This window comes from Hordeum vulgare, chromosome 5H (genome assembly GCF_904849725.1).
Source record: "Hordeum vulgare subsp. vulgare chromosome 5H, MorexV3_pseudomolecules_assembly, whole genome shotgun sequence".
In the NCBI taxonomy this organism is placed as follows: Eukaryota; Viridiplantae; Streptophyta; class Magnoliopsida; order Poales; family Poaceae; genus Hordeum; species Hordeum vulgare.
The window spans coordinates 6,327,590-6,348,624 of NC_058522.1; the positions used below are offsets into that span (position 1 = coordinate 6,327,590).

General features: G+C 44.2%; 1 protein-coding gene across 1 annotated transcript; it reads right to left on the minus strand.

The window, feature by feature from the left end:
* Positions 1-8,102: 8,102 nt before the first annotated feature.
* Positions 8,103-20,303, minus strand: LOC123397755 (probable phosphoinositide phosphatase SAC9). Its single transcript, XM_045092291.1, has 12 exons — positions 19,970-20,303; positions 17,786-19,790; positions 16,717-16,824; positions 16,289-16,459; positions 13,929-14,171; positions 13,364-13,816; positions 12,193-12,966; positions 11,724-11,921; positions 10,153-10,590; positions 9,840-10,073; positions 9,057-9,348; positions 8,103-8,514 (listed from the first exon to the last, which is right to left on the minus strand). The coding sequence occupies exons 2-11, from the start codon at positions 19,754-19,756 to the stop codon at positions 9,067-9,069; spliced, it is 4,872 nt and encodes a 1,623-aa protein (XP_044948226.1). The 5' UTR covers positions 19,757-19,790; positions 19,970-20,303; the 3' UTR covers positions 8,103-8,514; positions 9,057-9,066.
* Positions 20,304-21,035: the final 732 nt, after the last annotated feature.

Sequence of the window (21,035 nt, forward strand, 5' to 3'; positions counted from 1 at the left end):
TTGTTTATTGAGAGACGGTTACTCTTTTAAGTCTGAGAATAATGGTTGTTCAATTTCTATGAGTAACATCTTTTATGGTCATGCACCAAATGTGAGAGGATTGTTCATATTGAATCTTGATAGCGATACACATATACATAACATTGAGACCAAAAGAGTTAGAGTAAACAATGATAGCGCCATATTTTTGTGGCATTGCCGCTTGGGTCATATTGGTGTAAAGCGCATGAAGAAACTCCATGCTGATGGACTTTTGGAGTCACTTGACTTTGATTCACTTGACACGTGCGAACCATGCCTCATGGGCAAGATGACTAAGACTCCGTTCTCCGGAACAATGGAGCGTGCAAGTGACTTGTTGGAAATCATACATACCGATGTGTGTGGTCCAATGAGCGTAGAGGCACGCGGCGGATATCGTTATTTTCTCACCTTCACTGACGATTTAAGTAGATATGGTTATGTCTACTTGATGAAGCACAAGTCTGAAACATTTGAAAAGTTCAAGCAATTTCAGAGTGAAGTGGAAAATCATCGTAACAAGAAGATCAAGTTCCTACGGTCTGATCGTGGGGGTGAATATCTGAGTTTCGAGTTTGGTGCTCACTTGAGACAATGTGGAATTGTTTCGCAGTTAACACCGCCTGGAACACCACAGCGTAATGGTGTGTCCGAACGTCGTAATCGTACTTTGTTAGAGATGGTGCGATCTATGATGTCTGTTACTGATTTGCCGTTATCATTTTGGGGTTATGCATTAGAAACAGTTGCATTCACTTTAAATAGGGCACCATCAAAATCCGTTGAGACGACACCATACGAACTGTGGTATGGCAAGAGGCCAAAGTTGTCGTTTCTTAAAGTTTGGGGATGTGATGCTTATGTCAGAAAGCTTCAGCCTGAAAAGCTGGAACCCAAAGCGGAAAGGTGCGTCTTCATAGGTTACCCAAAAGAGACAGTTGGGTACACCTTCTATCTCAAATCCGAGGGCAAAGTGTTTGTTGCTAAAAACGGAGCTTTTCTCGAGAAGGAGTTTCTCTCGAGAGAATTGAGTGGGAGGAAGATAGAACTTGACGAGGTTGTCGAACCTCTCATCCCTCTGGATGGTGGCGCACGGCAAGGGGAAACCTCTATCGTTGCAACGCCGGTTGAGGAGGAAGTTAATGATGATGATCATGAAACTCCAGTTCAAGTTTCTGTTGAACCACGCAGGTCGACGAGATCACGCGCTGCTCCAGAGTGGTACGGTAATCCCGTCTTATCAATCATGTTGTTAGACAACAATGAACCTGCAAATTATGAAGAAGCAATGGTGGGCCCAGATTCCAACAAATGGCTAGAAGCCATGAAATCCGAGATAGGATCCATGTATGAGAACAAAGTGTGGACTTTGGAGATACTACCTGAGGGCCGCAAGGCTATTCAGAACAAATGGATCTTTAAGAAGAAGACGGACGCTGACGGTAATGTGACCGTTTATAAAGCTCGACTTGTGGCAAAGGGTTTTTCACAAGTTCCAGGAATTGACTACGATGAGACTTTCTCTCCCGTGGCAATGCTTAAGTCCGTCAGAATCATGTTAGCAATAGCTGCATTTTGCGATTATGAAATCTGGCAGATGGATGTCAAAACGGCGTTCCTTAACGGTTTCCTTAAGGAAGAGTTGTATATGATGCAACCCGAAGGTTTTGTCGATCCTAAAAATGCTGACAAGGTGTGCAAGCTCCAGCGATCCATTTATGGACTGGTGCAAGCATCTCGGAGTTGGAACAAACGCTTTGATGAGGTGATCAAAGCATTTGGGTTTATACAAGTGGTTGGAGAATCTTGTATTTACAAGAAAGTGAGTGGGAGCTCTGTGGCGTTTCTAATATTGTATGTGGATGACATATTACTGATTGGAAACAACGTAGAGCTTTTGGAGAGCATAAAAGGTTACTTAAATAAAAGTTTCTCTATGAAGGACCTAGGAGAAGCTGCTTACATTCTAGGCATTAAGATCTATAGGGATAGATCAAAACGCCTGATAGGACTTTCACAAAGCACATACCTTGATAAAGTTTTGAAGAGGTTCAAAATGGAACAGTCCAAGAAAGGGTTCTTGCCAGTTTTACAAGGTACGAGATTGAGTAAGACTCAGTGCCCAGCAACTGATGAAGATAGAGAGCATATGCGCTCCGTCCCCTATGCTTCAGCCATAGGTTCTATCATGTATGCAATGCTATGCACTAGACCGGATGTTAGCCTGGCCATAAGTATGGCAGGAAGGTTCCAGAGTAATCCAGGAGTGGATCACTGGACAGCGGTCAAGAATATCCTGAAGTACCTGAAAAGGACTAAGGAGATGTTTCTCGTGTATGGAGGTGACGAAGAGCTCGCCATAAAAGGTTACGTCGATGCAAGCTTTGACACAGATCCGGACGACTCTAAGTCGCAAACCGGATACGTATTTATTCTTAATGGGGGTGCAGTAAGCTGGTGCAGTTCCAAGCAAAGCGTCGTAGCAGATTCTACATGTGAAGCGGAGTACATGGCTGCCTCGGAGGCGGCTAAGGAGGGTGTCTGGATGAAGCAGTTCATGACGGATCTTGGAGTGGTGCCAAGTGCACTGGATCCAATAACCTTGTTCTGTGACGACACGGGTGCCATTGCCTTAGCAAAGGAACCACGGTTTCACAAGAAGACCAGACACATCAAACGACGCTTCAACCTCATCCGCGACTACGTCGAGGAGGAGGACGTGAATATATGCAAAGTGCACACGGATCTGAATGTAGCAGACCCGCTGACTAAACCTCTTCCACGGCCAAAACATGATCGACACCAGAACTGTATGGGTGTTAGATTTATGACAATGTAATTCACATGGTGATGTGAGGGCTAGATTATTGACTCTAGTGCAAGTGGGAGACTGTTGGAATTATGCCCTAGAGGCAATAATAAATGTAATTATTATTATAATTCCTGTATCAAGATAATAGTTTATTATCCATGCTATAATTGTATTGAATGAAGACTAATTTACATGTGTGGATACATAGACAAAACACCGTCCCTAGCATGCCTCTAGTTGGCTAGCCAGTTGATCAATGTTAGTCAGTGTCTTCTGATTATGAACAAGGTGTTGTTGCTTGATAACTGGATCACGTCATTGGGAGAATCACGTGATGGACTAGACCCAAACTAATAGACGTAGCATGTTGATCGTGTCATTTTGTTGCTACTGTTTTATGCGTGTCAAGTATTTATTCCTATGACCATGAGATCATATAACTCACTGACACCGGAGGAATGCTTTGTGTGTATCAAACGTCGCAACGTAACTGGGTGACTATAAAGATGCTCTACAGGTATCTCCGAAGGTGTTAGTTGAGTTAGTATGGATCAAGACTGGGATTTGTCACTCCGTGTGACGGAGAGGTATCTCGGGGCCCACTCGGTAATACAACATCACACACAAGCCTTGCAAGCAATGTAACTTAGTGTAAGTTGCGGGATCTTGTATTACGGAACGAGTAAAGAGACTTGCCGGTAAAACGAGATTGAAATAGGTATGCGGATACTGACGATCGAATCTCGGGCAAGTAACATACCGAAGGACAAAGGGAATGACATACGGGATTATACGAATCCTTGGCACTGAGGTTCAAACAATAAGATCTTCGTAGAATATGTAGGATCCAATATGGGCATCCAGGTCCCGCTATTGGATATTGACCGAGGAGTCTCTCGGGTCATGTCTACATAGTTCTCGAACCCGCAGGGTCTGCACACTTAAGGTTCGACGTTGTTTTATGTGTATTTGAGTTATATGGTTGGTTACCGAATGTTGTTCGGAGTCCTGGATGAGATCACGGACGTCACGAGGGTTTCCGGAATGGTCCGGAAACAAAGATTGATATATAGGATGACTTCATTTGATTACCGGAAGGTTTTCGGAGTTACCGGGAATGTACCGGGAATGACGAATGGGTTCCGGGAGTTCACCGGGGGGGCAACCCACCCCGCGGAAGCCCATAGGCATTTGGGGAGCCACACCAGCCCTTAGTGGGCTGGTGGGACAGCCCACAAGTGCCCAATGCGCCAAGAGAAGAAAAATCAAGAGGGAAGAAAAAAAAAGGAAGGAGGTGGGAAGGGAGGGGGACTCCTCCCACCAAACCAAGTCCAACTCTGTTTGGGGGGGAGTCCTCCCCCCCTTGGCTCGGCCGACTCCTTGGGGGTCCTTGGACCCCAAGGCAAGGCCCCCCTCCCTCCCACCTATATATACGGAGGTTTTAGGGCTGATTTGAGACGACTTTCTCACGGCTGCCCGACCACATACCTCCACGGTTTTTCTCTAGATCGCGTTTCTGCAGAGCTCGGGCGGAGCCCTGCTGAGACAAGGTCATCACCAACCTCCGGAGCGCCGTCACGCTGCCGGAGAACTCTTCTACCTCTCCGTCTCTCTTGCTGGATCAAGAAGGCCGAGATCATCGTCGAGCTGTACGTGTGCTGAACGCGGAGGTGCCGTCCGTTCGGTACTAGATCGTGGGACTGATCGCGGGATTGTTCGCGGGGCGGATCGAGGGACGTGAGGACGTTCCACTACATCAACCGCGTTCTCTAACGCTTCTACTGTACGATCTACAAGGGCACGTAGATCACTCATCCCCTCTTGTAGATGGACATCACCATGATAGGTCTTCGTGCGCGTAGGAAAATTTTTGTTTCCCATGCGACGTTCCCCAACAGTCGCCGCATCCCACCTACACTGCTTCCGCCACCCTCACCCGTACCTTCCGACGCCGCCGCTCGCCCGCTACCGTGGTCTCTCCGAGCTCCTCAGTCTCCTCCGGCAGCAATCCGTTCGACGGCCCGGACGTCACCCTCGTTCGCAAACTCAACATCTTCGACCGCGTTCTGATGATCCTTGACCAGTCCACTGCCTCCTACTCTGCCTGGAAGAGGTACTTCTCCGTAGTGTTTCGCGAGTACCTACTCCACGGTCACATCGATGGCACCGTGGACTCTCGTCTCATGGTGAACGACGAGGACTGGATGACCCTCGACCCGACCATCATCTGTTGGTTCTACCTCACGATCTTCAAGGATCTCTTCCACACGGTGGTGTGTGATGATGATGACGCTTACGCTGTCTGGACCAAGCTCAACGGCCTGTTCACCGACAACAAACGTCAGCACAAGGTCCTTCTTCACGGAGAGTTCTATGGGTGCTAGCAGCTTGATTCATCTATCGATGAGTTTTGCATGCGCCTCAAAAAGCTTGCCGATGAGCTCCTTGATCTTGGCGAGACGATTGGCGATGAGCTCCCCATCAGCACCCTCACTGTCGGCCTCAACGACGACTTTGGGAACGCCTCCTCCAACCTCACTCTCATACCGGAGCATACCTTCGCTAAGGTGGTGGCGCACCTCAAGCTCGAGGAGGGGCGGATGAAGATGACGCGGATCCGGGCCACGCACACGGCTCTCACCACCGCCACCCGTGGTGGACCGGCATCGCTCGCCCCTCAGTCGCGCCCCGCGCAGCAACCGGCCTTCCCGCAGCCGACTCCACCTGGCAACGGCCGTCGCCACGGCCGTCGGCACAGTGGGCGCCAGCAGCAGCAGCCGAACGGGGCTCAGGGAGGAGCAGCCCGTCCTCCGCAGTAGCAACGGCCGACATAGTGGTATGTCGGGCAGAATCCATGGACCGGCGTCGTGCATGCTTATCCCATGCTGGTTCCACGTGCCCCTGGTCCCAATATCCTCGGTGCACGGCCTCCTTCGCATCAGGCGTTCTACGCCGCACCGTAGCCCTACGGGGCCCTCTCCTTCGGATAGCCGTCGTAGCCAGGAGGGCTGCCGCCGCTGCCCCCTGCTCCCGCGCTTCCCCCGGCGCCTTGGGATCCGACTTTGCTAGCGGCGCTGCACTCCACCCCTACACCATCCAACTGCACCGGCGGCGATGGCTGGTACATGGATACTGGTGCTACGGATCACATGGCTGCTCATCTTGGTACCCTCCACACCTCCTATCCCGTCAACACTTCTACTCGTATCACCGTCGGTGATGGTTCCTCTCTTCCCATTACTCATATAGGACATGCATCTTTTCCCTCTTCATCCACACCACTTTCTTTATCTAACATCTTAGTTTCCCTTGATCTTATAAAAACCTTGTTTCCGTTCACTATTTTACACGTGAAAATCCCGTTACCGTTGAATTTGACATGTTTGGTTTTTCTGTCAAGGACGCTCGTACCCGGATGGTGCTCCATCGATGTGACAGTCCTGGCGACCTCTACCCGGTCGGCTCAACTGTCCCCTCCACCTTCATCACTCATGTTTCCCTCGCCACCGGTGTGGACCTCTGGCATGCTCGCTTGGGTCATCCCAACCCCACCACCCTTCATCATATTCTTCGGAGTTTTTCTTTCACGTGTAATAAGATAGAGGACCACTCTTGTCATGCTTGTCGTCTCGGCAAACATACTCGTCTCCTCTTTCGGGCTTCTTCTCATGTTGCATCGTACTCGTTTGAGTTAATTCATAGTGATGCATGGACCTCTCCTGTTGCAAGTAATACGGGCTACTCCTACTATCTTAGTATTCTTGACGACTTTTCGCATTATGTGTGGACCTTCACGTTGCGGCGCAAGTCCGATGCTATCACCACTCTTGCTGCCTTTTATTCATATGTCTCTATGCAGTTTGGGCGTCCCATTCTTGCGTTCCAAACAGATAGCGGGAAGGAATTCGACAACCTGGTTGTTCGTATTCTCCTCACCACACACGACACAATATTTCGTCTCACCTGCCCCTACACTTCGCAACAGAATTGTCGCACGGAACGCGTCCTTCGCACTCTTAGTGATTGCCTTCGTACGCTTCTCTTTCATGCCAATGTGCCTCCGCGCTTCTAGCCTGACGCACTTGCCGCAGCATCACTTCTCCTTAACATTCGGCATTGCCGCATTCGCGGAAACGTTGCACCTCATCATCTTCTTTTCGGTTCACCGCCCTCTTATGATGAGCTTCGCATCTTCGGCTGTCTCTACTACCCTAGCATCACCGCTACCGCGCCTCATAAGCTTACACCTCGTTCCGTTGCCTCAGCTCAAGCTTTATTCCAACGTTTTCTTCTTGCTGCTACTAATTTAAGCTTTATTCCAACGTTTTCTTCTTGCTGCTACTAATTTATTCGCCTCGGCATGGACTTCGCCACTTTTGGTTTCATGTTGCAATTTCCGCTGTAGAATTGAGACGGTATTTGAACTTCTGTTTCATGCGCAGGCCGCTGCCGCCGCCGGGGATGTACAAGTTGCCTCATCCGCGGTACGAGGGAGCCTCCTCAATCATGATGTCGGAGCCTCCTCCAACGTGCCGCTGCTCTAGACACAGTGGTATGCCGTCACCGGTACACGCTGGAGATGGCACAATAGTACATGGCATTTCTATAATTCATATGTTATGATCTCTCTTGCAGGCATAGTCAAATGTGGCAATAAATAATTCACGTAATTAAAAAGTGGCTACTCGAGTATTTAATCTTATAAATCTAAAACCATTTCTACATTTTTTTCCCATAATTAAGCTTTTTCATCCTTCAATTGTCAATATATTTGCAAATTATGTCCGAGATTTGGTTTTGTTAGCCCTGACATTGTTTGGCCAACAGACATGCACCCACTATATATCATTAAGATATGTAGACATACTGTACATACCTTGTACATACCTCATGCATCTATCCAATGTTGTGGCCAATATACAAGAGCGATTGATTTATAGTTTACCCATATAAATTGGTTAGATAACACATCAGCAATTTCCTATCCCATGTTTCTGCATTGTGACGGCTAAAAATTACTGCACTTTGCACCCCATAAGCTACCAAGTTGCGCAATAACGTGCGGGGTATTATCTACTCCCTCCGTTCCAAAATATAAGACCTTTTAGGGATTTTACTAGGAGACTACATACAAAGCAAAATGAGTGAATCTATATTCTAAAATATGTCTATGTACATCCGTATGTAGTTTATAGTACAATCTCTAAAAGGTCTTATATTTAGGTACGGAGGGAGTAGTTACATAAAGAACAGCACGATCACAGCAAAGTACAACATACAAGTGAACTCAAAATTGGAAGGGGAAAAATCAGTGCTCAAAATATTTGTCAGTAAAGAAAACCAACCTCGTACAAAAATTCAGCACTTGATCCTATACAAAATTCATACATGCATTGATGAATCGTAACCGGCAGCATCAAAAGTGCGGCAATCACATCGAATTTTCAAACATCCTACAAAAGCAAATGGATCCTTGATTTACCGGCATTCTACAAACATAAAAGAATTTGTAGATATCCTATAGTTAACATCCCCAGGGTCCTCAACTTGTATCGCAGTATCGCACAAACTGCACAGCACAGCACTGCACTGCTGTATCGCCTACCACATCAACACACTGATAATAGTTTACAACACCAATATGTACCAACCGTGAATGACTTCATGATGGCATGTACAACCTATAAATAGGTAAATCAAAGATTAGACACAACATTCATTATACACAAGAAGAAAGAACAATAGACTGAAGAATGCAAACATTGGACACAAAAATACAACCTGCTACATCCCACTACAACTAAAATGTTCCTAGAACCGCACATACATTACGCAAACACTCGTAACAGAGCAGATTCATCGTAATAATTCCTCAAATGGTTGGCTTAATTGGTGAATGTGTTGTGTACAATGCAGGTAGGTAGGGAGTTAGACAGCAGAGGGAGATGGGGGTGAAGAAAGGAAGATAAACAATGATGGGAAATGGTTGAAGGAGAGGCCACACGTGCTGGCATTTTCTCAAATTCAATCTGATTTTGCTAAAGAACTCCAGCTAAATGGAGGGAACCTGACAAATGAGTTAAATACAGTACTGAAACTTGGTGAAGTCAACCAAAAATAGACAAGAGAGGCTCTCTGAACAACTGTAATACTTGGTGGGGAGTATAAATGACTCTTTAATATATAATAATGATTAGAATGTCAAGTCGTCGTATAATCGCACCTCGTATATATCATACTGCTGAGAGACTGCCGATCTTTCCCATCTCATAGGTATCAGCATAGTAGTACAGCTTCACCTTATTTGACAAAGATAGTCCAGAAGCCAGAGGAAGATTCCGCAAGTTTAAGCCCTCAATCTCAGCAATATCATCAACAAAGGCAGTAACATCCCCGAGTAATCTAAAGATAACACAGCGGGCATCTTGCTGTAAATCCGAAAAATCAAAATACAGCGGTGTATTTGCTTTAACTTCTGGCAGACGGTATTCTTCTACAACCAGTTTGCCAGACTCCTGCAAAAAAAACATAAGTACTGAGTGCACACGACATAAAAAATAGGAAAGGGAAAACTACAGGGCCGACTACACTTGAGTGTCGACTAGTCTATGAGTCGCAACTTCAGTGTCGACTTGTCACGATTAGTCTACGAGTCTCAACCTCGGAATAATTCATCGAATTGTCGACTCGTAAACCTTGCTTACAAGAGACACCTCCTATGAATTGCAGTGCTATGAAAATCCTAGAATCATTGGCCATAAATAAATCTCAAATTCAACTCTTAAGAACTTAAAATTTGGACTTCCTTAACCTTTTCACCTCCAAAAAGGTTTCCAAGAACTATTGAGAATGCTGTAAAGACAGAATCGGAAGTGATAAATTACACAAGCATGAAAGTTCCAATTGTTGAAAAACAAACATATAAAGAGAGCAAAAAAACCAGAAAACTGTCGATTTTAGTCACTAAATCAAGTGGGGCTTGACCACATAGGCAGTGCCATATTACCTTAACAACTGTGACTTGTATATGAAGAATTGCAGGATTTAAATGTCTATCTTCCATACGTATCAATGAACACTCCTTCATATCCAACTCTGATGGGAGAGGTGAATGGGTTACTCGAGGTCTTATAACACCGAAGGAATCAAGGCGAAATCCAGCTATTCCAGGCGAATTGGGCAAGAGATATTGCTCAAGAACAAGATCGTGGTCTCTCAACCTCTCAGCCTCAACCGGAATCTGTAAAATAGCACAGGAAAGTTTTACCCATAGTTCGAAATAGAGTCGAAAAGTGCTTAGTAAAAAAGACAGGGCTTACCCTAAATCTGCCCAACGAAGGTGATCCATCTACGAAGCTTCTCATCCTCATTATTGCCACAGATGTGTCAGGACCCATCTCCTTGGGCAAAGAGCTACCGAAAACAACAATCCTTTTTGCATGGATGAATGAGTTATGTGAATTGTTTGCCTTAGAATCAATAAATGAGCTTTCATCCAATGATAAAAGATCATCAAAATCTTCATTAAACTTGGTTGAGCTAGAACCAATTTGGGGAAGTGTCATTTTTATTGAAATTATGCGACAGCGGATAGGATTTGGGAAGTGTAGTTTAAAGTGTCTTGGTGCCTCATCCAAGCTACCCGATTTTTCTGGTCCATAAAGCTGTGGAGATGACACTATCATACTTTGCACATCCCACTTTCCTATGAATGTGCGGTCGTCTCGCTGTATTTTATTACTAGCCCATATCTCCACCTGCACAGGCAGCACAATTATCAGCATATGAGGCAAATATTGCGCTATATGAAACAGGGGAAATGAAATTAGCTCAGTAGGCTAGTTCAAGTACTCTTCTTGTTTACATAGGTAGCTAACTCTGCCACATATGAAAAAGATGTCTACAGCACTAGGACACTTTGTTAATTTAAGACCAGCATCTCGTCAACAAACTAGATAATTTGCATCAGTGTTAATTCTATAAAATTATAGTGGTGTGCACACAGCCATGAAAACAAATTTGCAGAGATTGGGACCGTTGTTACAAAGGACTGATAGTAAGAGCATAAGAGCAAATTATGGTCTTGTCAAACAGTGCTTAAAGAGCATAAGAGCAATTATAAAGTACGCACAGAATAAACTCAACAACCAAAATACCAAGCTACAAAGAACTGACAGTAAAATTAGCAATTTACTGCAAATGAAGAGTTTTTACACTTTGATTGGAAGTATAGAAGCAAGAAACAAGAAGCAATAAATCAATTCAATAACAGCTCTCTACTATCAAGCTACGCAGGTATGTCAAAGGGTCAAGTGATGCAGACATCTCCAAGCTTAAATGATGTAAAGTACTTCAAGTACATCCCATAAAAAAATCAACTATTTGTTGCAATGCCCAAACTGAGCACTTTAGCTACGGAAATAGAATTTGTGTATCCACTCTGCAACGTTGTGATTTTTTTTCCAATTTGTGTGTTTCTCCTTTGCCTATTTCTTGGATTCACAATGCATGAAATAACCAAGCTAAGTGTGAAGTATCTTAAGGCAACTGCTATATATGTTTTGGTATAATAAAATCAGGAGAGGAAGAGAATACTATTGCAGTATTTCTATTGTATCAACATGCAGCTCGCTCAAGAATAAAGCTGAAAAATATTTTCCTTCTCTTGCTCTGAAAGGTAATGCATTTGATTAAGCTATACAAGACTTCTTCACTGAAGACAACAACGATTTCAGTGACTTTGTTTTAAATGCCCTTTTTTGTTAAATTTACCAGAAAATTTGTATATCTAGGAGTTCCCATTTATAATAATCTCACTAACATCATTTATACTAATGTAGACAAACGATGGATCCCAGAAAAAAGAAACAAGATAGGAAGTACATCTTACAATTGGGCAATCAGATGTTGAGTAACCACAGGAACTGACAATTATTGCAACTCCTGAAACATCTGATATACCGCCAAGAACAATCGGGAACTCCACAGATGTGTTGCCTTGTGGAGCTTTCCAGTAGGACTTGTGCACTCCACTACCAAGTGGTGCCAGCAATGAAAACAGTGGAGCAGAATCATCAGCAGTTTCTACCTGGAAAAATAAAACAACACGGCAGAATCAAAGCAATACCCTGTGGCAAAGAAATACAGAGCAGGGACACATACGACACAGCTTCTGACAAAAAAAAAAAGATTTATTTTCAAAAGATGATGTTAGGCTCAAGGGTAGTGCATTTGAGTGTCTAGTGTCTTTCCATGGTCCATGTGAAACAGTATTACAGATAGATTTATAATTTTATATAGATAAAAGATGGCAGTAGACAGTAAAGGGTAGAAGTCAATAGAACAATGTCGAAGAATACCGTATGTAAAAAGCTTGCATGAGGAAATTCTGCAAGAGATTCTTCATCATCAAGGAGCTGCTTCAATTGTCTCTGACCAGATTGAACATTATGTACTGAATCCGTTATTCTATTGGGCTCAAGTTGGCAGACCTGATTCACTGCTTTCAGTGCTGCTTTCTCCGCACGACCTTTTCTTCTCATACTATGAAGAACCCTGACATAATCCACATACAGTGCTTGTTTGATCATCTCATTGCAGCATGATTTGCAGACAGAACTATCTGCGAGGGCAGAATAGCCACCACCTTGACTCCCACCATATATCTTCAGATCTCTGTAAGTGTTGCCAAGCAAAAGAAAGGCCCCTTTCCCAGCACAGCAAGCCTTGCAAGCTGTCCTTTCGCACTGGGAACACTCCTCAAATAGTGATGCATTTCCACTAGTAGCTGAACCTTGTAATGAAGATACAGCACGGACTTCACATGCCCCACCAGAGCATGATTCACCATTTTCACTGATATTCCAAAAGTCTACAGCATGGCTATTGGCCTTTTCGAGCCCTATTGAAGCATTAGCACGATCCTCGAAGACAGAATGCCCCAGCAATGCTAGCTTATCAGTAAGGCTGGATAACTTCAACAGGTAAGAGTAATCAACTGAACGATTTGGATCTACCGTGGCAGGAATTACACCAATCGATAACAATGCCCGGTCCCTTTCGGCAGCAGAAAGATCAAGATAAAGACGTTTTATTTCAAGCTTCATCATTTGTTCAAAGTTAAGGCTCTTTCCCTGAAAAGATGAATGAGAGTTACATCTCTGAGATCCTCATTTAAACTTAAAAACAAATCTGTTCATAAAATTGTTTATTTTGTCTTCTTGTTTAGAAATAGGTAATCATTAATGAGAACAGGATGAGTATATAAAGCATGGCAACTAAGCAGTACCAGGTCCCAATATATAATGTGCATATAATGAGCTCATAAGCATAAGTTGGTAGGGTCTTTTCTCAGTTTCAGTCAAGTCATTTCTAGATGCTATAACCTTCTAAATAAACCACCATTTGATGAGGGTACCAATTTCAAAAATTACTTGTAAATAAAATTAGCTCAGCGCCGATGTAAGGAAAATCTATCAACAAATTAGTAGATAGGAAAAGAACAACAATGAATTTTGTACCGAAAAATACCTTATTATCTCGAGAAAGTGACTCCAAAAACTCTAGATAAAACTGTGTGCTGCCACAATCTTCAACATGGTTATTGACTTCAGCAACAGGCTCTTCTGATGCGGTGGCAAAAGGGTTAACATCAAATTCATCGTCAAAGAAGTTCGTCTGATCCTCATTACCAAAAGATGTAGTTCCAGTGATTTTTGATTGGTTTGGTACGTCGATATCACCCGTGAGAAAATCCACAAAGTTTCCTGAACCACCAGGTTGAACTGATGGTGAACTTCTAGTATAAGTCCTCTCACTACCGTGAATATCATTCCCAGGAGAGGAAGAATCTGCAATATTCTTCAAACCTAGATCGCGGGGAGTATTATATGCTTTTTCATGGAGGAGCTCCAAAATTTGAGTAACACCTTTGCTATTGCTTAACATATCCACCCATGGAAGAGAAACACCAAGTACTTCAATCTGTTTCAGAAGATTATTCATCTAATCAAATAAAATATACAGAGGCGAAATAGTTCAATTGTTAAGAGCTGCTTCTTACTACATCAACATCCAGATGGTTGTCAACTTTTACCTCACCAAGTGTGATGGCTGTTCTCGCCATGGGAGAAGGATGAAAAGATAACGCGACAACCCGATTTAGAAAGTTCACTTCTCCTTCCAGCTCTTCGAAGTCGTATAACAAAGGAAGATAAGTGCTCTCTTGAACGCCTGGTCGAGCACTATTGCCTGTTACAGCCAAGTCCTCTGGATGAATTCTTCCAGTGAGAGGGATCGACAAATTTGTCCCATTCGAGCACTGGGGTATGCAAGCGCCCTAAACAAGTGAACTTGCAGTTAGTTACACATTAGCTGGCTACACATGATTTGTAAAAGATAAGCAGCAGCAGGAAACAAATGTAATCGTTTGATCAAAATATGTGTACTTTAAAGAGCTAGCATGCAGCAGATAAGCAAAATGCGAAGAGCTAGCATGCAAAGAGCTAGTATCAGATCGCCTTACCCTGATTCAGATAGTAAAAAACAAAAAACCGCCTTAAAACAAAGAGTTCCTCAAACATTAAGAAAAGTTCAATGCGTCCACAATTTCACATGCTTTAATTGAAATTCATACAGAAATAAATATCACATACTGAAAGGTCAGAGTAGCAAGTAAACTGATGAAAATTAAAAAAAAAAGTGTAATCCCATTGGTACTAAGGCGACATTCACCTTAAATGTACTTTTAGATTGAACTGGCAACACATGCATTTGCACCAAAGGAAGCATCGCACAGTTGCCGCAAGCCACCAGATTCTGATCGAGTGTTTATATTTTGTCTGGATATTGGAAGCTAGCGGTTTTCCTCCACACACCCCTCTGACAGCAGGGCCCAACCAACGCCCATGATTTCTAGGGAGCTTAGAGGTTCAAGGGATTACGTTTATCTTTAATAATGGGACAACACTCCGGCTTAAGTAATGGCATACATCTATCCATTAGGATTTCTTACGGCCAGCTTACCAACAATCAGTCTCAACCTGGCCCATTAAGATAGGTTTATGCTTGTGCAATGAATCAAGCATCCTCTTACATGAACTGGCAGTGGTGCCTGCCAACATCCTATGGGCTTCTTTCTCACTTGCAGGAGGGGGTACCTTGCAGGCATGGTAGCACTCTACCACTGTAATATAGGCAATCTATTGCATGGCCACAGGCAAATCGAAATGCTAACTGACTTCCCAATAGTTGTGGAAGTGGGCTCGAGACTGTAAGACAATGTCAAAGTTTTGTTTAGCCAATTCTCTTATTCAGTCAATTAAAATGCTTAATTTCACCAAAGATGCAATGTTTTATTACCTGAATTCATTTACATTCTTTTTAGGCATATAATGGGCCAAATGGACAAAACTTGAAAGTATTGTGAGTGTTCACAAAGGTATCTGGGTGGAGACTAGTGCTTACACTATGTGCCACAGGACTTCACGCCACCATTTTCTTATATCTTTAATCATTTTTAAAAAAAATGTGACTCTTAACTGGCTAGTCCACATATCGCATGATCACAGGCAAATCACAATTTTGACTCGGTTCGCATTAGTTGCAAGACTAATGTCAAGACTGCAAGACAATGTCAACTTGTTACCCCAGTTCTCTAATAAAATAAAATGCTTAATTTTATCAACTAAGATTCTATGCTTACTTCTTCGAATTTGATCCATTATTTTAATGCTAAATGGGCCAAACTCATCAAACTAACAGTAGTTTCATTATGTCAAGATTCAAGACGGATATTTGAGTAAAGATTAATGCTGACCGACCATCGCAATGATTGCATAATTGATGGCGGTACTAATTACCATGCACCACAGGACTCAACATCACCATTTTGTTGGATCTCTTAAAATCATTTTAAAGTGTGGTTAGTAACTCGCCATGGCTTTTATTTCTCAGAGGACTGTTTTTTTCACTGACAATACTTGGCTTTGGCTGAGCTACCATTGTCACATCCAAGGATGCCATCAGAATCTTTTGAAGTTCTCTGTTCTTGAATTGTGGATATCTGGATGTAGTCATGACATATTTTCATATTATTTTTTTGGCACCAAGGTTCAAGGGTCCTTTTAGAGGGATACTCGTGCTGTAAAAGAAGTTGGCATGGCTAAGCCAAAGTTAAGGAGTACACTGTTTGGCTTTGGCTTAAAACCAGGCACCGCGCCTCAAGTTCAGATTGTCAGAATTGCAACATAGCATGTTGGCATAAACCCAAATTTGAGTGGCGCATCTGACGAGGCTCAATATTAGCGTTCCCAGTTCACCCAGTCTTGACACTTGAGTATACATGTCAGTTCATCAAGCCTAATCCTAAAAGTGAGCCATCTCGCTATGAAAAGCGAAATTGATGAGCCTACCTGGCCTAAAAGTTAAGAATATAACAGCAAGATGAAGACAAACCTCAACGACAAGCTTAAGGGCATCTATGCTGGAGCCAACTCTGACATCTACAGTAGCTGGATATGAAGAATCTTCAACCCCATGGGAAACAGTAAGAAGAAGCTGAGAAACATGACAAGGTTCTCCAAGGTATATAAAAAGCTCAACATAGTCTGCACCTTGCTGGCATACCTGCATGATCAAGAGACCTTGGCAAGTTAGCGTGCTATAGGAAACGCTGAGATGTGACCAAGTACTCCACATGTTTTTATTTTACACAATTCAGAGTTTCAGACTCTTCCAGACATCAACTAGTCATATTCCATGGGAGTGGTGGGATTTGTTATGCACGAAGTATTTAATATATCATAGCTATCCCCCAATTCAAATAAATCAGGTCACTATCAGGATATATTACTCAAAAGGAACTATATAAATAAGCAACATACCCAAACAAGATCCTTCTTTTTGAAGCTGAGAAGACTGGAACCACCATCAGCCATTGGAGTGATACAAGGAACTGGTTTCAACATGCATCCAGATGGCCTCGATAGTACCTGAATTATCAACATCAACCATGCTCAACACAAAGATGAAAGTCAAAATTAAGAAAAGTAACAACATGTTTTGTTAAGCTTCATGCACTAGCCAACGCAACCAAAAGTCCAAACTGATGGAAAGGACTAGGCAATCCACATATACACTTCAACAGTATTAAGCCAATGAATAAAAATTCTTCTTAGACAGCTGTCTTGGCTCTTAATTTATAGTAAAAAAACTTAACAATTAGCGTTTAAATACAAAGAGTAAACTTTGTTGTAGGTTTCCAGACATAGTTTAAGATCAATGATTTCTTCCCTATGAATGAGTTTATAGTTTTCTCTAGCTCTGATGAACCTACTATTTTGCAACGGAGGAAGTACATCTCATTTTCATCCTAGCCAGGAAATGCACTGCTGGTTAGTGGTGAAAATGAGATGTACTTCCTCCGTTACAAAATACTTGAAGTTCTAGGTTTTTCCTAAGTCAAACATCTTTAAGTTTGACCAAATCTATAGAAAAATATATCAACATCTACAACATCAACTATATATATTACGGAAATAAATTTTATGTTGAATCTAACAAAACTAATTGGATGTTGTAGATGTTGGTATGTTTTTCTATGGACTCGGTCAAACTTAAAGAGGTTTGACTTAGGACAAAGAACTTAAGTATTTTGGAGCGGAGGGAGTAGAAATAAACTATCAATTGACATGGAATTATTTTGTCGAACAACAGTGCAGGGAAATTGTAAGCCAGCTAAAACTCAGGGAAATCTGCATTTTAACTAGCAAATTGTTTCAATCTAATTGCAGAAACTGATAATGCATTCTAGAAGTTCTAGTTAAGTTAGAATGGCAAGTTTGGATAGTTCATGCAGAGAATTGGCTACCCGGCTATCCTATATAGAACTGAAATAAAGATTGGTAAAGTGAACTTTGTAAATAAGATGCTCATAATTATTAGTTTACCTACTTTGAGAGGGAAAATAGGGATGGATGGGAGATGTTTATATAGCCTCAATCCGAGAAACATCTCAAACTGTTTTTGACGAGAGCTATCATTCACATAATTTTGGAACCTTCTTTGCAGTGTAATCTTGACATTCTGAGCAGCTGAGAATTTACTGAACTTTCCAGTCTCCTCCTTGAATATGTTTAGAATCTCACTGTGCATAGCTTTTGACCCAGTGTACAATGTGGCATGGATATCACCGGCCAGAAGAAAAATTTCCGCAAGGTGGTTCACTGGGGCAAGCATTGTCGAGCTCTTGAACTGCTCAAATGTCATATCAAATCTCTTCCAGGGCTTCTGTGGAGCCTCCTGGCATGGATGCTCCCATGATGTAGTACGTGTATTATGATCGATATAAAATGATTTACCTGTTACAGAGTCAAAGCGTTCCTCCCATCCAGGGGGCAAAGAACGAGCACTCCGACCGTTATACTCAGAATTTCTGCTTGCCGATAACCCAAACATAGCATCTATATCAAGGGAGATACCAAGTCGGCTACACTGTTCAACAAAGACTTGAAGCGCACCAAAAAAGCTAGCAGCATTGGTGCGATCAAGAGAATCTGCACAATTAAAACGTACCACGCCATTTTGAATAGTATCCATACAGAACCCACCATCATCACTCAAGATAATCGATCCCTTGCATTCGTTAAGCTGCTGCTTTGCACTGTAGTAATTCCCCTCGCTGAAGCCAATGGCCATTGTTGGTGCTTTAAGATGTCTCCAAAGGCCCTCAACTGTCTGTTGTTGCCCTTTTAACTTCACAGTGGCATGCCAGTCATAATTTATCAACTGAATCCAGGTGTTTCCTAGCTTGCCAGTGGACTTCAGGTACTTCAGAGATTCTTTGAAATGTTCAACTAGGATTGTCTCAGGTTTCCCTTCAGCATATCTTAGCAAGTTAACACACACAATGGGGACCATTCCAGGTTTCTTCTTACTCGTCGCATTGACTTCAGATGATTTATTACCGTATCTTCTACCCAACCGCTGGTAGTATTGCAAGGTCCCATTGTAAGGATCGTCAGCAACATAAATCTCAGCTTCAACTGACACAGCATTCTTTATTTCTGCACCCCACCATATTGGTATAGTCCCACGCCGCCAGATATATGAGCTAAAAGGTATTACTTGCCCACCTTTTTGAGGGGCCCAAACAAGTTGCTCGCACTCCACCTCATTGCCGGTGCCAGAACATGCATTCAGCCCACGAGCCAAATAGCGGGTTCCAGGATGTAACCGGCTACGGCGTGCAATGAGAGCAACTAGCCCACCTTGCTGCCCCGTAGCTCCGAAATTGCGACATTCTGCAAAGCCCTGCAAAAGAACGACACAATGCCCTGGCAAACCAATGTCCCTGAAAGGCCTTGACAACCACGCATTCCACACGAATTCCTCATCCGGTTCCTGAATAGCCATCCGACTTGGAAACGGCCTGGTGATATCCCTCGTTTCACAGAAGTAGTACTTACCATCAATGTCAAGATCAGCCAAATCCTTGATATTCTTCAGCTCTCCATTCCCCTGGGGCTGAGGGTTCTGCAGCTGAATCTTCACCCATTGAGTCTCCACGACGGTATATACGCACCCGCCTCCAGGTAGCCTCGGGACCGTTGCGCTGAGCTGCGTCGCGACGAGGAGCAGCGCATAACTCCCTAGCACGGCATAGCCCAGCACGGCTTTGGCGTATGTGGTGCTCTTGGACAAGAATCTCGACCCGTTGGTGATGTGGTTCAGAGCGGCCGCCTCGGACTCAAAGAGGTCCTCCCCCTGCTTCCCCTGGTGGCGCAGCGCACCCGTGGTCGGGTCGACGCAGATCACCTGCGTGTCGCCTGCTGTCGACAGGCTGACAACGACGTACACCTCGTTCGTCTCCAAGACGACGACCACCACCGACGTGTCCCCCCGGGCGGCCTTGCCGCGCGCCATGGAGGCTCGGCTCAACGCCCCCCCGAATCTGTCTCTGCGCGGAATAAACTTGCTGTTAGCGGTGGCGATGCGGAGCTAACAGTGTGGATCTCGGAAATCCAACATTGGGGCAGTGAATACACAGTGCGCTGATTGGTCTGCGCGTATGGTCCTGGAGCTCACAGGCCGCATGGCATAGGACAGAGGCAGGCAAAAAAAAAAAAAAAAAGTTACCCTAGGCGATGGCGTCGTCGAGTTGGAGCAGTAGAACGACGCCGGAGCTGGTCCCCGTGGGGAGGCTCCCCCCGAGTCGGCGGTGCCGCGGGACGCCGGAGGAGGCTTCTCCGACGGCGCGGCGCGGCACCGAGACGAGCTGCCGCGGGCCTCTACGGAGGAGGGAGGGGGGCGCCGGATCTGGGGCGGCGGAGCTGGATCCGGCGAGGAGGGGCGTCGCCGTCGCCGGCGGGGATCGATTCCGGCGAGATCGAGCGACCGTTGTTTTCTCTTCTCCCCCCGCGCGGTGTGGTGGTGTCTGTCAGCGACCGATGATCCTTTTTTTTTTCTTCTTCTCTCCAACCGATGATCGTTCGTGGAGATGTGGTGTGCCATGCCACGCATACGCCCTTCTTCCACTTTACCCCCCCGGTGCTAACCGTCCCTCGCAAACGGGTCCCTGAATAATACCTTCGGGGCTATTCTGTTCTTCCACTTTGGTCCCTGTTACTAACCGTCCCTCGCAAACGGGTCCCTGGATAATACCTTAGGGGCTATTCTGTTCTTCCACTTTGGCCCCTGTTACTAACCGTCCCTCGCAAACGGGTCCCTGAATGATACCTTAGGGGCTATTCTGTTCTTCCACTTTGGCCCCTGTTACTAACCGTCCCTCGAGAACGGGTCCCTGGATAATACATTAGGGACTGTTCTGTCAAAAGTGGATAAACTGCCTAGTACTTATAGTCACACTGCAGCCAACTTAGTAATTACAAATTAGTCTATTTCCTCGCGTTTCTCGAGGTGTCGTAGCACAGGTTGCTCCACGCTCAGCGTCGTTTGGTCGCAGGACACGAAATTGATCGGTACTGCTCTCTCGATCGGTCCAGGTGCATAGAGCGATTAAGGAGTCGTGGCGTGACAAAGACACAATATGACAGGTCAGCGTTATATGTTTAATATATTGGAAGCTATATGAGAGGGTCAAAAGAGGCAATGGGCCGGTGAGTCAATTGGTTCACCTAGTAGGAATAGTTAAGCACACTAGTTTCAAATGAGGCAATGTGGTTCACCTAGTAGGAATAGTTAA